This window comes from Nymphaea colorata, chromosome 9 (genome assembly GCF_008831285.2).
Source record: "Nymphaea colorata isolate Beijing-Zhang1983 chromosome 9, ASM883128v2, whole genome shotgun sequence".
Lineage (NCBI taxonomy): Eukaryota > Viridiplantae > Streptophyta > Magnoliopsida > Nymphaeales > Nymphaeaceae > Nymphaea > Nymphaea colorata.
The window spans coordinates 5,684,283-5,709,288 of record NC_045146.1 but is presented as its reverse complement, the minus strand read 5'-3'; the positions used below and the strand labels follow the sequence as shown (position 1 = coordinate 5,709,288).

The 25,006-nt window shown below is 34.7% G+C and overlaps 1 protein-coding gene across 2 annotated transcripts; it reads right to left on the bottom strand.

Moving 5' to 3' along the window:
- Positions 1–2,468: 2,468 nt before the first annotated feature.
- Positions 2,469–7,843, bottom strand: LOC116259929 (SAC3 family protein C). Of its 2 annotated transcripts, none has more exons than XM_031637937.2 (9): positions 7,507–7,843; positions 7,211–7,311; positions 6,135–6,356; positions 5,624–5,842; positions 5,114–5,199; positions 4,587–4,683; positions 2,872–2,964; positions 2,619–2,764; positions 2,469–2,548 (listed from the first exon to the last, which is right to left on the bottom strand). In XM_031637937.2, exons 1-9 carry the CDS (start codon positions 7,796–7,798, stop codon positions 2,527–2,529), a joined length of 1,278 nt encoding a protein of 425 aa, XP_031493797.1. In that variant the 5' UTR covers positions 7,799–7,843; the 3' UTR covers positions 2,469–2,526. The 2 variants fall into 2 exon arrangements, with proteins under 2 accessions (XP_031493797.1, XP_031493799.1); XM_031637939.2 differs by having other exon boundaries at positions 2,628–2,764.
- Positions 7,844–25,006: the final 17,163 nt, after the last annotated feature.

Genomic DNA, 25,006 nt, shown 5'->3' with positions numbered 1-25,006 from the left:
TGCAGATGCAATCTCACTGATGAAAGAGTGGGAGGGTACTGGGGATGGAACATAGAGTACCGTCAGCTGAACCATCTTTGCGTCAGCTTCCTCTTAGTGCAAAACTTTGTAGTAGACGCCAGCACGGAAGCTTAGGGCCGGACTCTGTGGTCAGGTCTGTGCAGTCCTGACATTTTCAAGCTGTTTGATTTTTTTTTTTTTTGGTAAAACTGAGAGGCCTTTCAAAACCAGAGGATGAAGCCTTTTCCATAACTGATTCATTACTCAGTACTTTTGTTCCATGGAGCAACAGCCTTGGTATCCAATAATGTTATTGGGCAGCCCCCAAGAGGGGCCAGCACCATGGGGGTGGGCGGAGAATGGCTCAAGATGACGCTGCTTATAGCTTGACTATGCATGGTTTACAACCAGCGTCAGTATATAAGAACTGAGGACCAAAGCCTAGTCGGAGTTCCGCCGAGGATCTGGATGCCAAATTTTCTGAATAAGCTTTATTACGGCTGTTTCAGAATGCAATACAAAGCACATTCGGTAAGAATCTGGATACTACACCATATTCAAACCTCTTTGAAGTTGGGATTCACAACTCAACAAGAAACTGAATTTTTCTGATTTTGTAAGTTAGTTGAGATATCTATTTGAAAGTGCTCGGGTTTGTAACCGTTCTTATGCGAAAATACTTTAAACTTGCAAATCTGCATTCACTGGATGTTGCAGATCTGAAAGCCACGGTGATCTGAGATCATCATGATTTTAAATTCATAGATTTAAGAACGGAACACATCCCTAACAAGGCCGGACCTCTCCAAAAACTGACCTTAAATCCACCATCTTTTAAGATCCATGCCACTAAAATCTTCGGACTGAACAAACTGAGGATCTTACAATGCATGCCTTTTTATGCTGTCTCTGATACAAGGCTATTAAACAATATCTATTTTTTGGGGGTTTGGAATCAGGTAAGGTCATCATAATCACTTTTACAATCAAATCTGCCAGGCAATTGAATTGGTGAATCGGCTAGTCAAAAGATTCAGCTAATCAGTTGTGAATTGGTAAGAGATATTTAAAAGTAATTCTTTAAGAAAGAAAAATAGATAAAGATTAATTTCAAACCAGAAAATTATTAAATTGATGCAAGCAATTGAAGCTCTGTTTCGACATTATTGTTTGGAAAATATGGTTTTACAGAAACCAAAGTATATCAAGATAAGCTGCTTTCCATTTCCCAAGCTCAGTAGGGTGTCCGGCAAACTTGTCCTGAGGTGATACTGGAACAGGGTTGGACTTATGAAGCATCTAAGAGTAATGTCACATGGGCACAGGAACGATACAGGTACTGGTATAAAAAATGCGGATACGGGAACGATGATTTTAGAAAACTTAAGCACGGGGTATGGCAGAGTGTACATGTAAATACATATTATATAAATCTACAAATAATCTCCAAATTAAAGAAAAATAAGAGGAAAATATAGTCTTAGTGGAAGGGAAAAGTCAAATTAAAGAAAAAATTAAGTTTGAAAATATAATTTTAAATGTTTTAAAATACAGCCATACTCAGCTGTACCAACCTGCCTGTGTTGCCGTACCCACATACTGACATGGGTACCTAAGCAAATCTCACGTACCCATGTCATATAGGCTAAGAGTATACATATCTGGCTTCAGACAAAAATCTTTAGCCCAATCTGGATACACACTGGTGTTTTTGGCTGACTCATCAAGATGGCCACAGAGAAAATGGAGAAAAGATCTGCTATTGCTGGCAGACTGAGTAGGTGGTGTCATCATAATAAGGTGGTTAAACCATATTGGGGTGGTGATTCCTTAATGGAGGTTGTCCAGAAGCTTGGGATGCTGACTTCGGAGAGACAGAACAGGAAGAGATCCATGTTGAAGATACTGGTTTAGGGGTTGTTTGTCTCCCTGAGTTGCAATGTTTCTTCTTGTAGCTACTCCCGTTGGATCCTGTTCCAACTGAGAGACTTTGTTGTCTGTCATGGCCACCTATCTTTTGGGGCTCTTTCCTTCCTCCTGGAGCAAGATGACCATTGAGCTAAAGGCTTTGAGGTGTATTGTTTGAATTGTACATTAGCATTCTTTTATTCTTTCGTCAATAAATGGATGGGGTATCCCCCGGCCAGATTTCTTCTAAGAAAAACTCACAATGAAGCACCAAGGCCATGTAGAATACAAGACTTTCCTTTTTCATTCTATGGGATCTCATCAAATCAAGGTCGAGGCATGTTGGCCAGACATTTTAATTTTGGGGCTAGGTGCGTCACCATACTTAGGAAAGGTATCAATATAGATTTCAAGGGATACCCTATGATCGCAGTTATCTCTAAGCTTGAGAATGTCTTAAAAGACCTCTTGTTTGGGACTATCTCTGGAAGGGTTAAGCAATTAAGACTGAGCTAGCTAGACTAGCTACACGGATTTATTCTGGCCTGACAATATGCAACTTTTGATCTTTACCGAATGGAAGTGCACATTTTGTCATTCTATACTACAAGGGAAGTCTTACAAAAGCCAGAACTCTCCCCTGAAAAACCAGAATAGATGTTTGAGAAGATGAACTTCGTAATTCATAATTATTATAAAATAAGGGTTACCTCCACAACCTTTCGAAATTGTACATCGGGTGCCCTCCTTTGGGAAAATTGAAGCTATTCTGCTTGGTGGGCAGGAACTTCTTTCCTGTTTCATCAGTTATCGTCTCAAGCCCACATAGATTACAAAAGGACTCCATATCAGACTCCTGCAATCAGGCATCACAAACAGCTTAAGAGGACAATACACTCATTCCCACTTTCGGGAGGTGTTACTTGTTGTTTCTGCATTATCTTCAAAGTGTGACTCCCGTACCTTCATCATCAAAAGCTTCGCCAGGTGAGAGAGTGGGTAAGGATGAAGCTTGTAGCCACAATGATTAATGGAGGATAAGGCTTGTGCCCTTACCTGTTAATGAAGTACACTGAATAAGTACTTGCTTTTCGTGCACAATACCTAATATTACATGAACACAAATGCAAGCCCTTGAGAAACCATTCTATCAATGTTGTAAAAAGCATATCAGAAGTCGTATCGATCTGGCTTTAAGATACGCCGTATCGTGAAATATCGCAATGTATCGTAACTGTATCATTTTTTTACAATTAAATCAGAAAAATAGGAAAAAAATCGAAAATGCATAAAAATTCAGTAAAAATCAAGAATAATATATTCTTCATAAGAAATATGTTTTACAGAATGACAGACTTATTATTGCTATAAAGTTATGGTTCATCATTCATAAACATCAAAATTCATAACATTATCAATCTAGAAAGCACAACAAGTCAAAAACTAAGTAACATATATCGTAATTTCATAACCATAGATTCATAAGTCATAACGTCCATAAGTCTATGAGACACCACATCAAAAAATAAGTTTTAAATGTTATGTATTACATTACAAGATGAGAATGAAATTGTGAAAATGTTCAATGTCAATACATATAAAATGAAGGTACTCTCGACTCTCATTCATAATCTTCATCATATTTATTCTCATCCTCATCTCCATCGTCTTCTTTATCTTCATCTTGATGATTTAAAAAAACTCATTTCCTCCCAATGAAAATCAGCCACCCACGCACAAATCCATGGTTAATTTATGGTAAAAATCGATGATTTCACGGTGGAAATCGATGATTTCCCCCAAGGCGGCACAATCTCTAGGTTAGAAATGAAGAAGGGGCGGGTTTTTATAAAAGAAACTCGAGAGGGTTCAAGCCCTCCTTTTTTGAAATCAGCCCGTACCTCTATTTATGATACAGATGGTGTATCGTATTGTATTTTGTAAACGATACGATACGTATCATACGATATGGCCCCGTAACGATACGTACAACACTGCATTCTATCTGTTTTTAAGTTCAACACAGCCACTCTCTAAGTGCTTGCAATCTATGAAATTGCAGAATGTGGTATGAGTTAGTTACTGGAAATATAAGCCAGAAGCCCTAGCCTCTATCTCCCAACCTTAGAACCCCTAAACCTCATCAATGGTAACTTACATTGGCACCACTCGGCTAGGCAAAGCTGGTCATGGATGGAGCGGCTTTTCTCAATGGCACCTTTCTTAGGTGGGTAACTCAGACATGGTTGTGAATGGTTGAATGTGCAGGCAAATTGGTATATGTTTTAACATTCATGTAAGAGTTTACCTGCACATGCATTTTGATGCTGAAAATAGAAGTGTATAATACATCTTGGCTTAGGAGGTGGATCATATAAACAAGAAATCTAAGATGACCCCTGCATATTACAGAATCGTGTCCATTTTGCCTAAAGATGTTTACAGAATCTTAAAATTGCTTGTGAGTTCTCCAAATATGGCATGTAGATGGATCCGTATGGTAAGACCATTGGAGAGCTACAGAAGTGCTATTGACAGAATTCTGAACAACCACCCACACGTTTCTGTGACTCTGTCTATAATATAGTTCCAACATGCAACATGGCATTTCATACGTTATGTTTATACTGTGCACCAAAGCATGTTCCATGCTTAGACTGTGCTCCAGAACTACTTACTTCATTGAACAATGGTTCCAAAAGACATAATTGGAGATGTGATGCCCGTTCTGCGACCATGCAAAAGAACTGCTTAAAATTATTTATTCTGAAGTACCTGTTATACATCACAAGAGAAAAAACTAACATATATTAGATATAATGGCCTCAAAAGAAGATGACTAAATTTGAACTGACGGAATGTCCATATTGCACAGACACTTCAGCATCTGTAAGGTTGTTGCTGATTTGATGGTGCAGTGCTGGATGCTTGTTGGTTATATATCTTAAATTGTATGCACATAATATGTTTGTGCTCTCTCCCTCTCTCATACGTATCCGGCACTCTTTTGAGAAACACATCATACCAGCTGTACCTATCTCACGCTACAAACCGATAGCCATACCCATGTGACACAAACAATCTTATTTTCTTAAAAGAGGAAAAAGACAACACTAGCATACTGAAATTACTAAAACAGAAAGATCAAACAAAAGAATCTCAAATTTAAATAGGTTCAATAGGAACAAGCAGAATAACACAATACCGCAAGACGCTCCTAACAAAAGAAAGATCCTTGGACTTGAGAAGATGAGGCTCCAATCGCCAAAACCATGTAGCAAGTGACTCACCCTGAAAATGACAAGTTCGATTACAGATTATGCTTCAAGTAACAGAGAAATCAGAAATGAGTACGACCTATCCCCAAAATGGCCGTCTTATTAACTCTCATAATCTTGAGTATGTAGGTGTTAATCTTTATATTCACAACTTACAAAACCGACAACCTTTTTGTTTTCAGATAACCACATAGAGTTCTATATGCCAAAACCTACAGGCCATGATTTTTAAACCCTCATGAAACTTATAGTTTTTTGTGTAGATTCCTGAACTTTTGCATTTGAAGATAACATCTACACAACTAATCTTACAAAAAAACCACATATAAATATGAATTTAAAGAAGGGGTAGTTGGATTAGCCTAAAATAGGGGCTGGTCCTACACATGTCCCTGAGTAACAAGGCCTGCAAAATTTCACTAGAATGGAAGCTTCACCGTTGCTTGACAATTAGAACCAAGATGCAGGAGCACGTGAAATGAGTAGAATTCAGCTTCATGCTTGCTAACAAAACCTGAGCTTCTATTGACATCATACAGATCATACAGAGTCTTCAAGGATTTTTTCAGTTGCTCCAAGTTGAGGTAGTGCATGGAAGAAGTGCTGACATTTTCACGCTGCAAAAGTTTGTGGTGAGATTTGATGTGGAACATAACCTGCATAAGACACATTTTATTGGAAATTAAGCAAGACGAACTAAAAGGAATCACTGAACCCTGTGACCAACCCTCTGCTTGTAGAAAATCTATTAAATCAAGAGAACGATGCACCAACACATGTATATATTTGCATAAAACAATATCAAATGAAAATTTAAAATCACAAAGGGAAAAACCAATACATAGCACAAAAGATACAGGATGGTTTCAATAAACGTAGTTGAAGATAACAATGTACAGAAAACTTATGACAGCAACGTTTCAACTATAATTTGGTCAAGATCTTTACCATTTGTTCATACATGTCAACTGCCTCATAGCCGCTGATATTCTGCATGCTAAGATCCTGCCTAATAGACCTTGTCCTATCAAATACAAATTCATGGACAACTTCAAAAGGTTGGTCTGATGATTCCAGCAGGTTGAAAAGGTGAGCCAATGTATCTTGCAACACAGGAAGAGGTCGTATGTCGGATGCATGCACATGAACAGAGGAGATAGTTCTGCAAAACTAGTGATAAATGGAGAATCAGCCTCTTAATGCATTCAATATTTGAAGACAATAAGAAAATGACATTACCATTTGTTTCACAAGCACTGCAGGAAAAATAAAAACTGTAGAATGTCATCACAAATGGGAGAGCTTATCCATGGACTGGATGCAAGTTGTAAACTCAACCAACAGACGAGGAAATGAATAATAACTTGTTTAACTAGAAAAATATATCCACAATGAGTTAGCGAAATGAAGTACATATATTTATCTCAGGCTTTCATTTTTTAAGGATCGCTTTATTAGCAACATGACAAATGTTAGTCAATTAAGCAAGAAAAATACAGAAAAACGGAATGCTTAGGATCATGTAAAAAACCCAACAACGATGAAACATGATCAACATCGCATGCAAGCACCTCGACACTTGTGGGCAGGTGAAAACACAAAACATGTGAGACACGTCAAGTCATGGTGATCCAGAGTAAAGATTGGTCAAGGAAAACTCACCAACTTTCAAAGTCTACAATGGGCTTCCATTGTTGCATTTCAAGACTGAATGTTTCAACTAGAACAAATGCGTTGTACAAATTGGTTAGTATTAAAAAGGGAATATATTAGCATTATCTTCTTAAAACTTTTCTTCATAAAAAGCTAATCTTGCCAAAGGAACTTGAATTTCCACCACTGAATTCTACGACCAGCATCTTACAGCAACCATGTACCCCCACCAAGGTTGTTATCAAAATCGATCATTTTCACCAACCTTGGAACTGTTGAGCCGTACGAGTAACTAGCACTAACACTTTTTTTTTTCAAGTAAAATGAGATACCAACTGAAGAAGTCTTAACAAAGACGGAAGCATCATTACCTTTTTCACAGCGAGACTTGATGAAGTCTTCCGCGGATTGCCGTAAAATCTCTCAAAGACAGCTAAATCTCTAAGTCGTTCGCGCTCAGCCCTTTCCCTGGCTATAAATTAGATCAAATGTATTCAATTGGCTCTCCAAATTAAGATTAGGATATAACACGACGCCAGAACAGAGAAATGATCAAGTTTTATAACACTTATTAAGCTATTATAAGCTTTAGAATTAGAAATGGACCACCATAGCATTATTGAACTATTCTAAGGCCTTTCAGGAAGGAGAGACATAGACGGAGTACCAGGACACATATCGGGGCAATTCCCGACGACGAAGGGGAGGCTTTCCGGTTCGCCTTCTCTTTCGCTGGCAGAACCTTGCGATGAGGAGGAGCCGCGGCGTCCCCAAGTAAGTCCGGAGTCCATGGCGGAGGACAACGACGGATTCCGGTTTCCTTTCGCCCGGGTGAACGCCGAGTCCTTGTTTCTGTGCATCTTGGAGTCGGAATGCCTTTTCCTTCCGGTCCACTGACTCACTGGCTCCTCCACTGATTTCTGGGTTGGGTTTCGATCAGCCGTGGGAGCAGAGGACATTGAACGGAAACGGATTTAATGGATTGACCATTAATTACCGTTTCAGTGATGAGGCGACTCCCTCGAATCAATTATTATTACACGGAGAATTCCATGCTGCTGTGTGCCGAATGCTACCAATAAAACATCTTTAGCTAAAAGCACCATGAATTATTATTAAAAATATCATAAATCGTTGCTAATACTCATGTGATAGTTACTCTTTAGCGTATTACTCCCTATTATTACATTTTAATTTTCAACCATCGGCATATGGCATACGGTAGCATGTTACTCCCTATTATTACATATATTATCATTAGAATATCTATATAAGAATAAATTATTTAAAAACAGTAAAAATTGAAAATATCACATGAATATTGACCAAGCAATTGAATCAATTTTGCCATGTACATTTTGATTTCTACAACCTAACAATTTTTTTTGTTTCATCCTCAAAATTATTGTTTCTTGTCAGTTTGATCAGCAGTGTATATAGAGGAGGAGTAATAGGACCCAAATGAGTTGGTTTAGTAGAAGGGAAGGACTTGGGATTGAGTTCATCTTGCCACGAGGGCACGAAAATGTTCATCTTGATTCCATACTACTCTTCTTAAGTTGGCTGAAGACCAAGTTCCCCTAGATTTTATTTAAAACTATACTGCAATTTAAGATAATAACTTGTTATTGACTAAATATCTTTTCTATTTATTTAAATAAGTTTTTCTACATGTCACCAAAAGAATCTACCTGATTGCAGTTTCCAATGGTGAGACAATCCCCCACACTTGTTTTTTTCCTTAACAAAAGAGTGATAGTCAGTAAAATTTCCCACATCATTTTGACATGAGGTGCAACTAAATACTGATCGAGTTTAGTTGGACCTCTAATTTGAAGCAAACACATCATAAAATCCTACACTTTGAAGCAAGGCTTTTTATAGATAATAAGAAAACAAACAAATCTTTGTAACATATTAAAGGTGCCAACTTAGAAGGTGCATACAGCTTACCATCCCAAATTTGAGTTCTTTTCCATGTAAAATTCATAAGTTCCTCCTTTTACTTAACATGTACACATGAAATTATATTACTGCTAATGATGTAATGAGCCTAAGTTCCAAATTGTTCATGACATCATCTAAGATGACACTAGAAATGTGTAATATGTGAAGGTAATTAACTAACTAGGGGTATAAGGTGTGTAGCATAGCTGGTTGGGTTGGTAGACTGATAAAAGTCTAGTTGTTAGTTCGATTCCCATGGGCCCTACTTCTCTCAACTACAAATAATGGATGTGTTACACTCTAGTCGATAGGTGTATGGCTTCCCATCCATTTCTCAATGCAGCCTTGGACCCTAATGATAAGGGAAAGTGGAGGGGGCTTCGGCTCCCTTGGGTTCCTAAACTAACTAGGGGCAGCAATGAATCCATCAGGTTTTTTGTGGTTCCCCCAAATCCACCTTTTATAGTTATCATTCTTGACATGCTTATAAAAGTGTGTTTGGAGGGTTGTGGTTGCCAATTAATGTGCAATGATATCCTTGGAATTGAGTGAATTGATGAGTGGAAGTGTCGGCATCAGCGAAGATCATTGTAAGAGAAGAAGGGAGGGCATAGTATGGCATGATCCATTCATTGCTTCGCTCTATTTGGTAGGGCAGAGTATGCTCATTTGGGAATCTGAGAACAAAGACTAGGAGGGTCATGAAGAGAATGAGAAATAAGAAAGCTTCTTCGTGAACTAGACCTCTTCTAGCAGGGGAGTTCTAGGGCATGCAGTAACAGCATTTTGTTTGAAATTTGATTTGGGATACATTTGTTATTTCTTTTCCACCATCTCGTCATTGTACTTTTGTTTTCTCATCCGGCTTTAAGATTTACTTCAACTTTTTTGAAGAGAAAACTACAAATTGAATGAAGTGTTAATATGGTTTTCCTTCTTGTGTTGATGTGTGGAGGTTTTTACTGCATAATCATTGTTCTTTGTTATTCTTTTTAAGTCTTATTTCTGCATTCTTGATTTGTGGTTCAATACTTTTTTTTCCTGTTATCCTCAATGAAGATGATGGATATTACCGACTCAAACATAAGATCTCCAAAAATAATTATGCTGCAACTAACAATATTAAAGTTGCCAAATACAAAAAACTGACAAATCCTTTCTTTTCTTTTGTGTTTCATATCACTTAGGACAAAATTTGAATTGATTAGGTGTCACATCTAATGTTTCTGGATTTTTAATTATATAAGAATTCATGGTTTTAAATTTGATGATCGTGCTTATTATCTACAAAAAAAGAGAAAATGCATCTCAAGTTGTCAGCCAAGAAGTTATAGTTCCACAACTTTAACTAACAAATGTCACTAAAGACTACTGAGAGAGGCAAAGACTTATGCTTGTTGGCTTATATTATGTAGCATCACTAAGGGTCCAACACCAAAACTTGCTGCTAAGATGACACTAAATCCATAACAATATGGCACACCTTACACCTTTTACATGTTCTTATTCAATTTTTTTGAAGTCTGAACCTTTGTTTCTTTCATAAAGAAAACCAACACATAATCCTAAAAGTCTTTCTTTTTGCATTTGTAAATAGGGTCAATCAAAACAACATGGAAACATGAACATCACTATTGTTTCCAACCAACTAGTTAAGAAGAAGTGTATAGCAGATCCATATAAACCATGGAATGCTGCTCCAAATCTCTCCCTTAACTTGGTTTTTAGGTTTTGTTGTATCAAGCCACCAATGCTTCTTTTTTGCTTTTTGTAACAATACATTTCCAATGCCAATACATTTTTTTTATTTCTCAGGTAACACCAATTGGGTCAAATCATTCATAATCTTCAGACAGTACACTAAAGGAGCATCACTAATTCATCATTACAAAATACAGTCAAGAGTCCATAATGACAAAAAATTAGATACTGATATTAATGTCAATTTTAGTATCCATGGAACTCACACAATGAAGGAGCATGGATCATCCTTCATTTCTCATATATGGTCAACTTTGTTAAATAGTGGTAACACATGTGATATGTCTCACATATTGTGAAAAAGTTATCTCACCATTGTGAGATTTGTATATGCACTGAGTAATTAAATTTTGCCGCACAAATCACCAAAATTCCATCATCTCAGTCTAACTAAGATAATCTGAGCTCTCAGAGCTGGCTACCAGGTATACATGATTTTATAAGATCATATTAGTGTTATTGGTCTTTAGTGTAATACCTCATCTTCATCTAAACAAGCAATCTTTTCATATAAATATGTACTGTGTCTAAGATTTATTGAAATCTCAACATGCAAAACCTATCTTGCTTATCGGTAAGCATCCTATGTCTTGTTCATTTCATCTTACCTTGCTTTTGCAAAACGCTTGAGGCGATCAGTTCAGGTGAGCAAACAATCTCTACCTGGTTACACAACCTGACATATATGTAACATGTTTAAAAGGAATTATCATACAAAAGTTCAACTTTTATATACTAGTAAGTCTATTTTACATTACATGCTTTTATATACTAATTCAACTTTTATATACTAGTAACAACATTTTACCTTTTTGGACAACATCTCGCATGTACTTACATTTGGTATCAATGTGTCTGGTTATGTTATGAAACTTTGGATTCTTCGCATACGTAATTTTTACGTGATTGTCACAATAGATAGTTATTGGGACATTTGCATATGAAACAATCCCAAAATGCTTAAATAGTCTCTTCAACCAAACACCTTGCACAACCATATATCCAACTATAAATTCTGTTCTATGATTGATAGGGCTACACAAGTTTGTTTTTTACTATACAAAGATATTGCACCATGGTTAAGTAAAAACACATATCTTGATGTAGGTTTTCATTCATCAGGGTCGCCTCCCCAATTTGCATCTGTATAGTCATTTTACACAAATCTCTATCATGATAGCATAGAGCCAAATTTTCAGTGCCTTTTAAGTAGCACATAATTTTCTTAACTGCTTTTCAATGAGCATTTCCAGGATTTGACTGGTATCTCTTAACCATACCAACTGCATGACATATGTTTAGTCATGTACACATAGTCAGGTACGTTAGACTGCCAACCGCATTAGAATATAGCACTTTTGACATTTGGTTTTTCTTATTTAATGTTTGTGGACACATTTTTATTGATAGACTACTCACTGGAGTACTAACTGGTTTGCAGTTTTGCATATTGAATTGCTTTGAGATTTTTATGTATGGCTATTGTGAGAGAGCACTTTTTGAGTGATTTCTTTTAATTAATTTTAATGCCTAGAATAAGTGTTGTTTTACCCATGTCCTTCATCTTAAGATGAATGGATAACCAATCCTTAGTTGATTTCGGTAACTCCATGTCATTACAAGCTCATAATATATCATCAACATACAATAAGAGAATCACAAACTTTTCCTTTTGTTGTTTCATATAAATACAATGGTCTTCATCAATCATATCAAAACCATTCGAATGATGGTCTCATGAAATTTTAAACATCATTGTCTCCTTGATTGCTTAAGCCCATAAATGGATCGTTTGAGTTTGCAAATTTTGTGCTCATAGCCTTTGGTAACATAACCATTGAGTTGTTTCATGTAAATTTCTTTATCCAATTCTCCATTAAGAAATGTTGTCTTCACATCCATCTAATATAATTTCACAATCATATTTGAGACGATAGCTAGTATGAGGCGAACAAAAGTCAACTTGACTATTGGAGAAAAAGTTTCATCATAGACTGATCGTTATTATCATTTGACACCAAATAGGGATGAATAGAAGAAGATTGTTGTTATTCAAAATAAATTAAAAATATTTTTATGATGTATTAATGTCATTTGTATGCTGAAGTATCCAACTTTTAATATCTTTTTTAAAGAGTTTTGTGAGATAAAAACAGAATTTAAGAAAATGTTTTCAAGTTCAAATATTGTCTTTCAAATATAGCGATTTTAAAGATGAAAGAAAAGTTTGATTGATAAATATTGAGATATATGCAATCTAATAGAAGTGTATATTAAAATTAATTTAGCTTTATTTCATTGGTTGAATTTTCTTCTCATAAGAAGGCTGGAACAAATGAACTAGAAGACTATCTTCAAGAATCATCACAGAGTCAACATACAAAATCAAATTTGAAGTTTTATTTGAAAGTGCCTATTTGCAAAAAATAATAATAATAATATTTTGATATGATGGAAAGTCAATGCATCTAAATATCCAGTGTTATCTAAAATGAATGTGATATTTTGGTTATTTCGATACCAGTTGTTGCATCAGAGCCAAAATGTAGTATAGGTAGATGCAAGCTTGATTCATATAAAAGTCAATTTGGTGCAAAAATCATGGAGGCTTTGATATGTGCACAAAATTGGTTGTGAATCAAATTGAAGGTAATTAATTATTATTAATGTTTTTAAGCATTTTTTGCTACTTATTTCATTCTTTTGCTAGATGATTTTGATGTTCCTATTCTTTTGGCTAAAGATAAAGCATCATTTGCATCTGCATACATTAAAACTGAGTCATACATCAGAAGTATATATTTTTTTGTACTTATCCATTTTTTTAATACTAATTAAAACTTACCGTTATTTGTGTTTAAGATGTTTATTTAATTAAAACTTTCTTTCACATAATATAGGTTAATTTGATAACATTATTTTCAATATAGTGTCAACATGATCAAAGTATAATCAAAATGTGAAGTACATATCTACTTTAGTAGGTGGAGGCATTGAAAGACAATCCCTACAAGCTCGTATTATAAGGTGAAATGTTTTTTTTATTAAGGTTGTGTTTGTATTCCAAAATTTATTTTGTTTTTTAGACTGCTTCAGAAAAATAAGGTTTTGATTGAAAGGAGAGAGAAAATAACACTCCCGTCAGTACAAGCATTAGTTATTTCTGGAACCTTTACCGAAGATAACTAATCCAAAGGTAATGCTTATTTTTTATGCATTTCATTTTATTTAAATGTCTTCATCCAGTGTAGTTCTTGGCAATAATTTTGAAATTTGACATTTCAAAGACCTTTGGATGGGGAAATTTTGAAGTATCATTTAAGAAGAATAAACTATATTTGCTTAAGAGATTTTGATATCAAGAAATGGATCATGAAATCTTTACAAGTAGTATTTGAAAATCTTTGAAAGCTAATGTTGATATTTTAAATATTTCATTTGGAATCAATTGAGTGTTCTTTTGAAATCTTAAATAGAGCTGAGATATTGCCCTGTCTCGGTTACTACATAACTAGAACTTCACGTCATCTTACCTGAGTTTTCTTAAAGATGTTCTTATGATCATTTTTGAATTCCACAGGTGATTGTGGATGCATGAATCCATTGATTCTATATGATTGAAAGTAAATCATTCATTCCTACTATAGCATTCATCTAAAAGTATTCCTACCATCAAACATATATAGATTTCCTACACTTGCTTGCATATCCTCTACCATTTTGTCAAAAATATTCTTATAAACAAAAAAGTTTTTGAATGACTTCAAGATTAGATCATTACTTCAGTTTTGGCCTTAATGAAGTTGATAAATGAAAATCAAGATTTTTAGGCCTTAAAAAAGAGACATTTGAAAGAGTGAAATAGAGAAAAAGAAAGAGGGAGAGGAAATTATTTTGGAGACAATGATATATATATATATGTGTGTGTGTGTTCATATATGTACTTACATATATGATCATATATAAAAGATGATTTTAAGTCAAGAGAGAGAGAGAGAGAGAAAGAGATTTTAGAAAGAGAAAGAGAGAGATAAAGAAAAAAGATTTTAGAAAGAGAGAAATATACTTATATGCATGTATTTACATACATGAAAATTTTAAATCGAAGAGAGAGAGAGATGAGAAAGTTTTTAGAAAGATATTATATATATATATATATATATATATATATATATATATATATATGAAAATTAAAATCAAGAGATAACTTAGGCTGGAGATGAACTTGGGCTAATACAAGAGCTTAAACTAAGTCTCCATAACCTCATGAAATTAAAATTCTTTTTAAAAAGAAGATTCAAAATGTATTTATATAAATATGCAAAGACAATAGTTATTTTATTTATTACAATGAAACTTATTTCTTCCACCGTTGGGTAGGGGAAAAAATCAAATATAGATGAGATGAAAAGTTAATAACATAAAAGAGCTCTTATTGGAGTCCATAATGAGGTGATTAAGAGAAATAATTCATACTGAACGTAAAAATGAAAGATGCATTTTAACATATACATATTCGTAAAAGCTTTATCGGGCTTGACAAATCTGAACTTCAAAAATTAAAACGATAACAAAGAAAGTTCAACCCCAGCACTCATTTTTACCGTTCATTCACATATTAATTGTAAATCAACTGACTATGCATAAACATCATCATAAGAATAGACAATGCACATATTGAATGAGCAAAGCAAAAAAAGAAACATACTTTGAGCCTAGAAAGAAACATATTTCGAGCTTAGAAAGAAAAAAAAAATTATTTCACCTTGTTCATGCTCATGATGCATTCAAAAGTAGCTATTGACTCCAGGAAAGAAGTTTTTAGAGCTCTCTTGCATGGCCATGGGGAGATGATGAATGGAAAAAAGAATAAGATGTTGCAGAATGGTTGGAGGGAACAAATCTCTTGTCCAGGACAATCACGAAATCTTCTAAGTGAGACTCCAAGATGTTGGTATCCCAGACAATCACGAAATCTTCTAAGAGTTTTTCCCATGCTCCTTTGAAGAATGGAAGTTGAGGAATATGCTAGCTTTCAAGGTTGAAGAAGAAGTTGAGAAGATGATAGAATTGGAGAGAATGATAAGGGGGAAAACTCTAAATTTTAAGTAAGAAAGCTTTAGAGGTTCTTCAAGGATTAACTCATGGCCATGTGAGAAGGTTTGAAAGGTATTTATAGAGTTTGGGAGCCAAAACTCAAATTTTTGATTTTTTTTTTATTTAACAAGGTTTTCATGCAAATTTCATTTTTTTTGAATTATTTTATTACAAACAGCCTTTGGGTAGTGTTGGTAGGGCTAATGCCTATTCAACAGGCCCAAAACCACCCCCAAATTAAGCCAAAAGAGGGCCTCCACAAGGCGCAGGCCTTGCCTCAGCCACACCAGAGTGCCCAGGGTTGGGATTGGCCTCGCGAGCCTGCGTACCTTGCCATGGTGCATTGTCGTAAACTGCTCGGCCATGGCACCCAGGTGGGGGCACAGTGCCCCCTCTAGGCTTAAAAATGGAGCAATAAAGGGAGCTTATGCTTCTCTGGCCTCCCAAGGTGGGTCCCAACTTAAACAAATTTAAAATTTATTTTGAAATGTATATTTTTAAGGTCAAAATGGTTTCTAGCTCGTTTTGGGTGGTTTTGGGCTCGTTTGGTCTCAAAAAAGTTCCGATCGATGCCCAAGGCTCAAATCAATGGATGAGTGTTTTGGGCTCAAAACGTACTTTTAAAAGTTTCAACACAAGATTGAGATGCAAGACAAAGGAGAGGTTTGTGTGTGCACACGTGTGGGGCTAAATAGTGTTGGGGAATGTTATTTTGGCCTTGATTTTAGATTTTGAGTTGAAATTCTTGATTTGGATCCAAACTTTGGTTTTGCATCTAAGTTGGACCCATGAGTGGCTTTATGAATCCAATTTCTTAATTTGGACTCGATTCAGCTTCTTGGGTTCAATTATGGACTTGGCTTTGCATTTTGGATCGAGGTGTGAAGTTTGAATTTAGGACTAGGATTTGGTCCTAAATCTGGATCTAAAGTTGAATTTTGGATTTAAACCTTGCATTTGGATTTGGATATGGTTCTAAAGGTCTGATTTGGATATAAGGTCGAGATTTGAATTTGGACATGGATCTAAAGGTTTATTTTGGGGTGAGTTTGGTTCCAAGGTCAAAAATTAGATCCAAGTCAACTATCAAAATGTTTAAAATCACTAAATATGCTCTCTCTCTCTCTCTCTCTCTCTCTCTTGCTCTGTTGGGCTGGTGTGAGGTTAAAATTGGGTTCATCATTTGGTGTTTATTGTATGTTTTTTGCACATATTAACTTGTTATGATGTTTATTACTTAAAATGGTAAAACCTAGCAAGCTTAATTTTGAAACATTTGACTAGTTTGACTGTTCATTTTCTCTCAAGTGATCTGGTCATGTTTTGTTGTCTATGAAATTTGTTCAACCTAGATGAGAAGCATGTTACACACCATTTTGTTCAAGAAAATGTTAAAAAAGAATATGATAATTTTATATTGGTAATTATTATTGCCTTATTAAATGGAATAGAATACCAAGACCCAAAAATGGCTTGGTAGTTAAGACATGAGCATGCAGTTGCAATTGCCTTGGTTTGATTTGTGACTGAATTTGGATAGAATTTAAAAGTTAGATTTGAATCGGATTTGCATATGGCTTCAAAGTCATCTTCTAATCAGATTCAAATATGACTTAAAAGTCGGATTCAGATCAGATTAGAATATGACTTAAAAGTTAGATTCAATCAGATTTCACTATAACTTAAAAGGCAGATTCAGATCGGATTTGGATGTATATTTAAAAGCAGATTCGGATATGATATAGCCTTTTTTTCATCCACATATGAATCCAAGTCTGAATCCAAGTATATGAATATCCAAATCAGATATGGTGAAAGGTGAAAGCACAGAGAAGCTTCGCCACCAATTGACAATTGTCCCTGACATTCAGCCTCCTCTGGTGCAACATTTTCTTGGCCACGGAAAGCCTGTATTGAGGGGAGGAGGGATGGAGGGGTTCGCTTAGGCCATGTTCCCACCCTCAACGAATTGAAAATAATAATAATAAATTAAAAAAATTGAAAATTTTTAGTTGCGCTATATTTTGTTTGGATTCGAGTTCAATTTGGCTCCACCCGGATGCATAGGTTGGACTGTTTGGCCCGCCCTTAAAAAAAGTCCTGGCTCATGTATTCATTGATGAAATAGTGGTGCAGGTCTTGCTTCTTGCTTTATTAAAATAATAATACTTTGTAGATACATTTTATGAGCACATATTGAAATGCGCGTTATTTTGGTTCAATATAATCTTGGCAACCTCTCTCTCTCTCCCTCTCCCTATATATATATATATATATATATATATATATATATATATATATGCTCCATGTCTTATATGATTCTATATTTTTTCATATGTTTAAAATTATTATATTTACCAGTATTCTCTAAAACTTTGAGGACGAACTGCTGAGATTTACCCTTTCCAAACATATTTTTACAACAGAGGTTTTAATTTGATCAGTACCTCCATTTTTTGACCTAAATCGCAATTTTTCTTTGTTAAAATAAAATAAAAAATATAAAAACTCTTTTACGTTAAACGAATTTTGCCTTTTGCATCGGAATTGTATCTTTCAGTTGAAGGAATTTTATCCTTAGCCGCAACTCCTTGTGACAAACAATGAGCCCATGTCGTGAAATTATTTGCTTTCCCAGATTGACCATTAAATAATAAAAACTTTAGAAATATGTTAGAGAATTTGTTTGGTTTAGAAGATTGTTCTTTTAATTTCCATGCGGGACCTTCTACAGAGTGTAGACCACGACGTTCTCTTCATCCAATTAATTTACAATCGACAACTGAAGGCTCTGTCATAATCCTTGTCTCCTCAAGTTGCACCTTCCGCGAAATTGTTCACTATATTTGTTTCTTTTGGGTATATTTTAAAGGCTGGACCCAATTTGATAAATTCGTATATCTGCTGAATTAATTCCTATTGGCAATTTTTATTTAATGGTTTTAAATGAGTTCTTGGTGTTGACTATTTCTCCTGATCAGTGAAGTATTTTATCTTATCACTCCGAAAAGAGTGGAACCTTTCATCTAATCATTTATCTTTTTATGGTACAAGATTTGCTTTTGGGTGTTTCGATGTGCTACTATGTATTAATTTACGTGTTAGTGGTTTTTTTTGTAGTACAAATGGTTGTTAGTGTTGAGTACTTTATTAACTAAGCTTAACTTCCTTGAAATACATGAGAAATGACATATGAGCATGCATGTCAAGGTAACAAAGGCAAAAGACATGGAGAGCAAGTATTATTGCTTCAACAATAAGTTTACCAGCGTATTTATGAATAATAAATCTAATATGTGATAAAAAATTACAAATAACCACCTAACTTAACAAAACAATTCATTAAAATGATGTGTTTCTTTCAATTATTGGCAATCGCTTAAAATAATTTCTTGTTTACCGACTAACTTAACAAAATAATTCATTAAAATGTTGTGTTTCTTTCTATTATTGGCAATCACTTAAAATAATATCTTGTTTACCGACTAACTTAAGAAAATAATTCATTAAAATATTGTGTTTCTTTCTATTATTGGCAATCGCTTAAAATAATATCTTGTTTTTGTCCCTTTCTTTCAACCATTTCACCTGGAGTATCACTTCTTCAAATTACAGTGCCACTTCCATTTCCTTCCTAATCTCCACTTCCTCACAAGAAGCAACCAGGTCGCCCCCTTCACTTTTTAGTTGCACCACTTACAATTGGTGCATTAATGTTCTTATATGACATTCAATTTTGCCAAAAGAGGAGCGGTTTCATGTTTGGAGCTTACCACTCAAACCTTGGAGCTTATGGACAATACATATCATGGAGCAACCTTCTACTCAGGGGCGGAGCCAGAAAATACAAACTAAGGAGCACTTGGTATGTAAAAAAAATTATTTTTAAGGGGCATCAATATGTAAATGAGAAAATTTGCTAACAAAATATCAATATAAAAATATGAAGTTTTTTTTGGTCTCCACATGGGCAATTGCCCACACCTCCCTTTGCCACTGCTTTTACTTCCTTCCTTCATTTCAGAGTGAAGATTTGCTTCTTGTGAAATCAACCATGGGTTGAGAATTCTAACTATTTACAATGGAATTGCCCATATTACTGATCACAATCACCTTCCAGTCAGAGGTAGATCTTGGAATGGCAGAGATCAAGCATACAAATAGCATACTCTTCTCCCAAAATTAATTTGCCATCTCCTAGCTCTTTAAAGTTAGGGTCAAAGATGAACTAGCTAAAATCCATGCAAGCAAAAAATTGGTTTAGTTTTGTCAACTGGCATCTACTACCATGATCATCTATTGAATCCCTACAATGGAAACCAAGCCACCAACACTGACATACTCAATCCCCCCGAGGGGGTTGGTGCAACTGGCGGAACGGGGGCAGGTAAAGTAGCCAGTGTTCATTTTGAATCTTTGGAGGCACCAACTTCTTGTGTTGTAAAAAGGATGAACCGATATGCAAGTTGAAGCATAGCGAAAGCGCCTTACCCAAGGCAACGAAAGCAAACTTGAAACCTAGGGTGATGGGGAGAAGGGTAGGGGGCTTCGACCCTCTTGTTGGATGGTAGGATGAAATACTTCTCCTGCTCAGCCAACACGAGCAATAATTACATACCAATTTCTAAAACTACAATGAAAATGTTATAAATCATGAAAGCAAAATAGATCCTTCTCATCCCGTCCATATCATCAATTCAAATAGTGAGATTGTTGCCAAGATAACATCAATCAAGATATTAGTGACAGATTTGATTCTCACCCAGATTATGTCATTTTCAAATTGAGACAATCAAGGAATGAAGGCATGTGTGACAGCCAATATGATACGGAAAAGTCCACAGGAATACCAAGTTAGAAATAATTTTGAACTACACAAAGAGAAAGGAAATACCAACCTCTCAATAACGCCAGATGTAAATGCTGGTTTCAAATTCAAATATTGTGCCCGTAACTGTAGTGATCGTCATTTATTTGAGGAAAATTCATCACTCAAGAAAGGCAAGTGAGTGTCAGCATCTGATAGGGGACGTATTTCTTTTTCCCTTTTTTCTATACTCGTAAATATGGCAATTTCTAGCTTCTAGGGTGAAACTCATTTGGAAATTGCTCGAGATTACTAGCATAAAGCTGAAGCACACTATGCTTATTGCTTGAAAATGACATTGTGTTTCCAATTCCGCTATTTCCAAAATTAGGATTCTAGAGTTACCGTTATGGAATCTTAATTCTAGGGGCTCAAACACTAGCTTAACATATGCTTGATACACTTGTAATCATCATGTTGTAATGAAAACTCATGTTGTCTCTACCAAACACTACAAGAAACATAAGCATTACCGATGGCCACAAAATGTCGGTGAAAATCAAATGCATGTCGGTAATGGTTTTACCGACATTTCGTTCTTTTGTTGATAAAGCGACCATCAGAAAAAAAATGATCATCGACACACTATCTAGATAGAAGCGTCAGTATAGGGTATCACTGGCGCGGCTTAAACATAGGTAAACATTGGCCATTACCGATGTCCTCTCGCGTCAATAATAATCCATTATTTTGAACATGTTAGTGGCCATCGGCAAAAACACTACCGGCAACGAAACTGTTCGCCGCTAAAATGTTTTACCGATAAATAATTGGACATGGGCAAAACTTTAACCTATGTCTAACCTACATGATGTCGCTATTACTCTTTATTGACACATATTTTAGAGACGAGTGCATCAAGCATCACTATGCGTCTATGATCAAATAGAAAAATGCCTCAAAAAGTAAATGTGAGGCATGCTTGACCTAGTGTGCATGTCTTACTAGATGCGCATCTGCTGCATGGTGCGTGTGCATCGGGTGAGTTCTGAAAAGTACTACTTCTAATTGATTTCATCAGTTATTGAGTACTACTTCTAATCCTTATATATTAAACTCTTTCACTTCTCATTTCCCAAGTTTTATGAATTGAGAGTCAAAATTTTCTTCTTCTTTTTTTCATGCGCACAATGGAGCTAACAAACTAAAGAAAGCTTTAGACCTTTGGTTTTTGAATTTTCATGAAATTCTATTGTGCTTCGAAGAAACATAATTTTTGTTTTAAGTTTTTCAAGTTAGATATCATACCGCTATAGTTAGTTTCGATTTATAGAAAAATATACATAGGTAGTTTTAGTTTCTCATATAATTTAGCTTCCGAAATCATTTTTACTTTCTTATGTTTTATTTTTTATTTTTTTAAGGATATTATATATTTGAACATTTTGAACTTGATATTACTCATGGGTTTGCCTCACGAGCTCAACGCATCGCTTCACATAAGTGCACTTAACAACATTGCCACTATAGTCAATATTTTTAAAACTTGTAGTTATTCACATATTAATTTCAGAGTTACAATACAATCATATTTTTTTATTTTAGAAGTGCAATTTTCTCTTTTCAACTCTGATCTCTTTTTTCCTCTAGAGCCTTACATCTATCATCAAACCTAGTAGCCCATCAAGTTGCCAAGCCCTAGACTTTGGTATTCTTGTGTGGTTGCCTCTTAGACTTAATATTGGGTCATTATAACGAGTTTTAGGTCGGCAACTGCTATACATACTAATCCGTCTTAGTGTACCGATGAAGAACATCCCTCAGACTTACTTACTTAAACTCATTAAGTCGGATTTACTTTAAATAGGTATCGTTCTAATTTTCTCGGATGTCTTCAAAGAGTCGTTTACTATAACTGTGTAAGATATTCATTCCCCAATCGCTCTTCTCTTTCCCTATTTTGAAATCAAAATTCCAAAAAACAAATTTCCTCCTCAATTTGGAATTCAAATGAAAATTTCAGTTCCAATTTTTCTCAGAGTTTAATAGTATGGAGTTCTGATTCTACAATTAAGCATAACTTGTTTGATGAAAATGACACTAAAATTCTAGAATTCATTAAGACATTTGTGCTTTGAACTCAAAAGAGAGAATAAAAAATTCCAGAATTCTAGGATCATAATTCCATCCCCTAAGGTGGGATCATAATTTTAGAATTTTGATTATGGGATGAGTTCATAATTCCAGAATCAAAATCCTTTGTTTAATAACACATTTCCTATTTTCAAAATAATGATTCTAGAATTTCATTGATTCCAAGTTAATCAAACGCCTCTTTAGTATGTAAGTGATAATAAAGCTATGGAAGCGATAAAAAGAATATAAACGCGTTGCCCCTCGCATCTAACCTACTATTGGCTCGTAAGAATGCAATTTTCCTTTTTTATTTTTAGAAGACTTTTAATTAGTTCATGCAGCAAGACTAGTCAATATGATTTTTTTCCCCCTTTATTTTTTGCATACAACGGATCAGCACATTCTTAATTTAATACTATGAAAGCAAAAACTGTCCTCCCAAATATCTGATTTGAATTGGATGTCCGACCGATCTGATCCGAAAAATATCGAATATAAAAAAAAATTAACATCCGATTTAAAAATCGGATCGGATTCACATTTAATAAATGGCATTCCATCATATTCAGATTTTGTTTCAGATATACATAAATATCTAGTCGGGTTTGGATTGGATTTAATTTTAGGTAAATATCTTGTATCTAATGCTATTAAATTTTGAAAATTGGCAAAATCCGGTTCAAAATTTAGATTCAGATTAAGATATAAATATAAAAATCAGATTTGAATTGCAAAATCAGATTTTGGTTTTGGATTTGGAAATGACTTTTCTTTATTCAAATTCGAATCTGAAAAAGCGGATATAATTAAGAATATATCCGACATAAATCGATCCATTAACATCCCTATTCACATTTATGAGAAGAACAATTGTGGACCTGACACGATCCGACCCGATCTTAACACACCTGCAGCAGGCACCGAGTGGCGTTGGTGGCAAAATTAATTGCGGACATGACAAATTGTGAAAGGACGCTTGCTCCGTTATCAAAGACTTGGAAAAAAACTCTACCCTTCACTTTCCCATATAATCGAAGTATAGACCACTGTTTTAACAATGAAATTAAAATTAGCTTGTTTTTTTTTTTTTATTGACGCTCAAAGCCTAACTTTTTATGAATTAATTTAAGGGGAGTTGGTTCTTTTTTTTACTCTTTTTTATAAAATCAGGTTTTTTGTCATAACTATGTTTAATTTCTTCAAATCCAGATTTAATGACGCCCAAGCTTTCAAAAACTTGATTTTACAGGTAAAATCATGAAAACCTAAAATCATCCAAACACACACGAAAGAATTTATAATAGGCAACAACATAGACATAGATCATATGGGTGGGCTTTTATTAGGAAAAAGGCGGAGAGCCCTCTAATGAAAAATGGAAACAAACAAAATCTCGGTGGAAGTGTAACAATATTCAATTGCTTCTCCAAATTGTCCGAATTATTGCGCACACCTTTTTGACAAAAAAAAAAAAATTGTGAGCCCACTTGCCACATCGCAATTTCTTTTTAGCCGTTCACTTTTTAATAAAATTCAATGGCGTGCCACTTTTTATGTATGATATCAATACACTCCCTTAAATTTATGAAGCAGTTCATTTGACTCCTAACAAGGTTCCGCCCGTGGAGCATGTCAATGGATCCGATTTGGGTTACTTTAATTATATCATTTTTTTTGGATATTCACATATTGGGATTAGAACTCAAATAAAAAAAAGTTATATCCAAATTTGAATACCAAATCCGATTTTACAATCTTAGTTCAACCAAAATTTAATTTTTATATTTATATCTGAATCCGAATTTTAAGCCGAATTTTATCAATTTTCAAAATCTAATAACATTAGATACAAGATATTTGCCTAAAAATAAATTCAATCCAAATCCGACCAGATATTTATGTATATCTGAATCCGATCATATGTCATTTATTAAATCTCAATCTGAGATGATTACTTTAATCAGATATTAAATTTTTTTTTTTCATATCCAATTTTTTTAGATTGATTTGATCGGATATTCGTTTCAAATCAAATACATTGACCAGATAAAAGTTTTAAATTAATGTCCCTCCAACCAACAATTCCGACTCTACCACTCGAAGAGACCTATGATAGACATTTCTTGCTCCTAATGGAAGACCCTTCTATAAGGGCAAAATTGGAATGAAAAAAACACCGGCATGAAATAAAAAAGAATGCCCAGTGATTGAGCCGTGGGAACATAGCTTCCCATGTTCGGTACACATGGAAAGTGCTCTACTTAAGTTAGATATCGGCTCTTTCTGATTCAAAAATTCATTTTCAATAATTTTTTTGTTTTCATAACACTTTCCATTAAAATATTTTAAATACAAAAATATCAGATACGTTTTCTATCAATTTAAATACAACAATTATGTCCTTCATTTTTCTTACGAA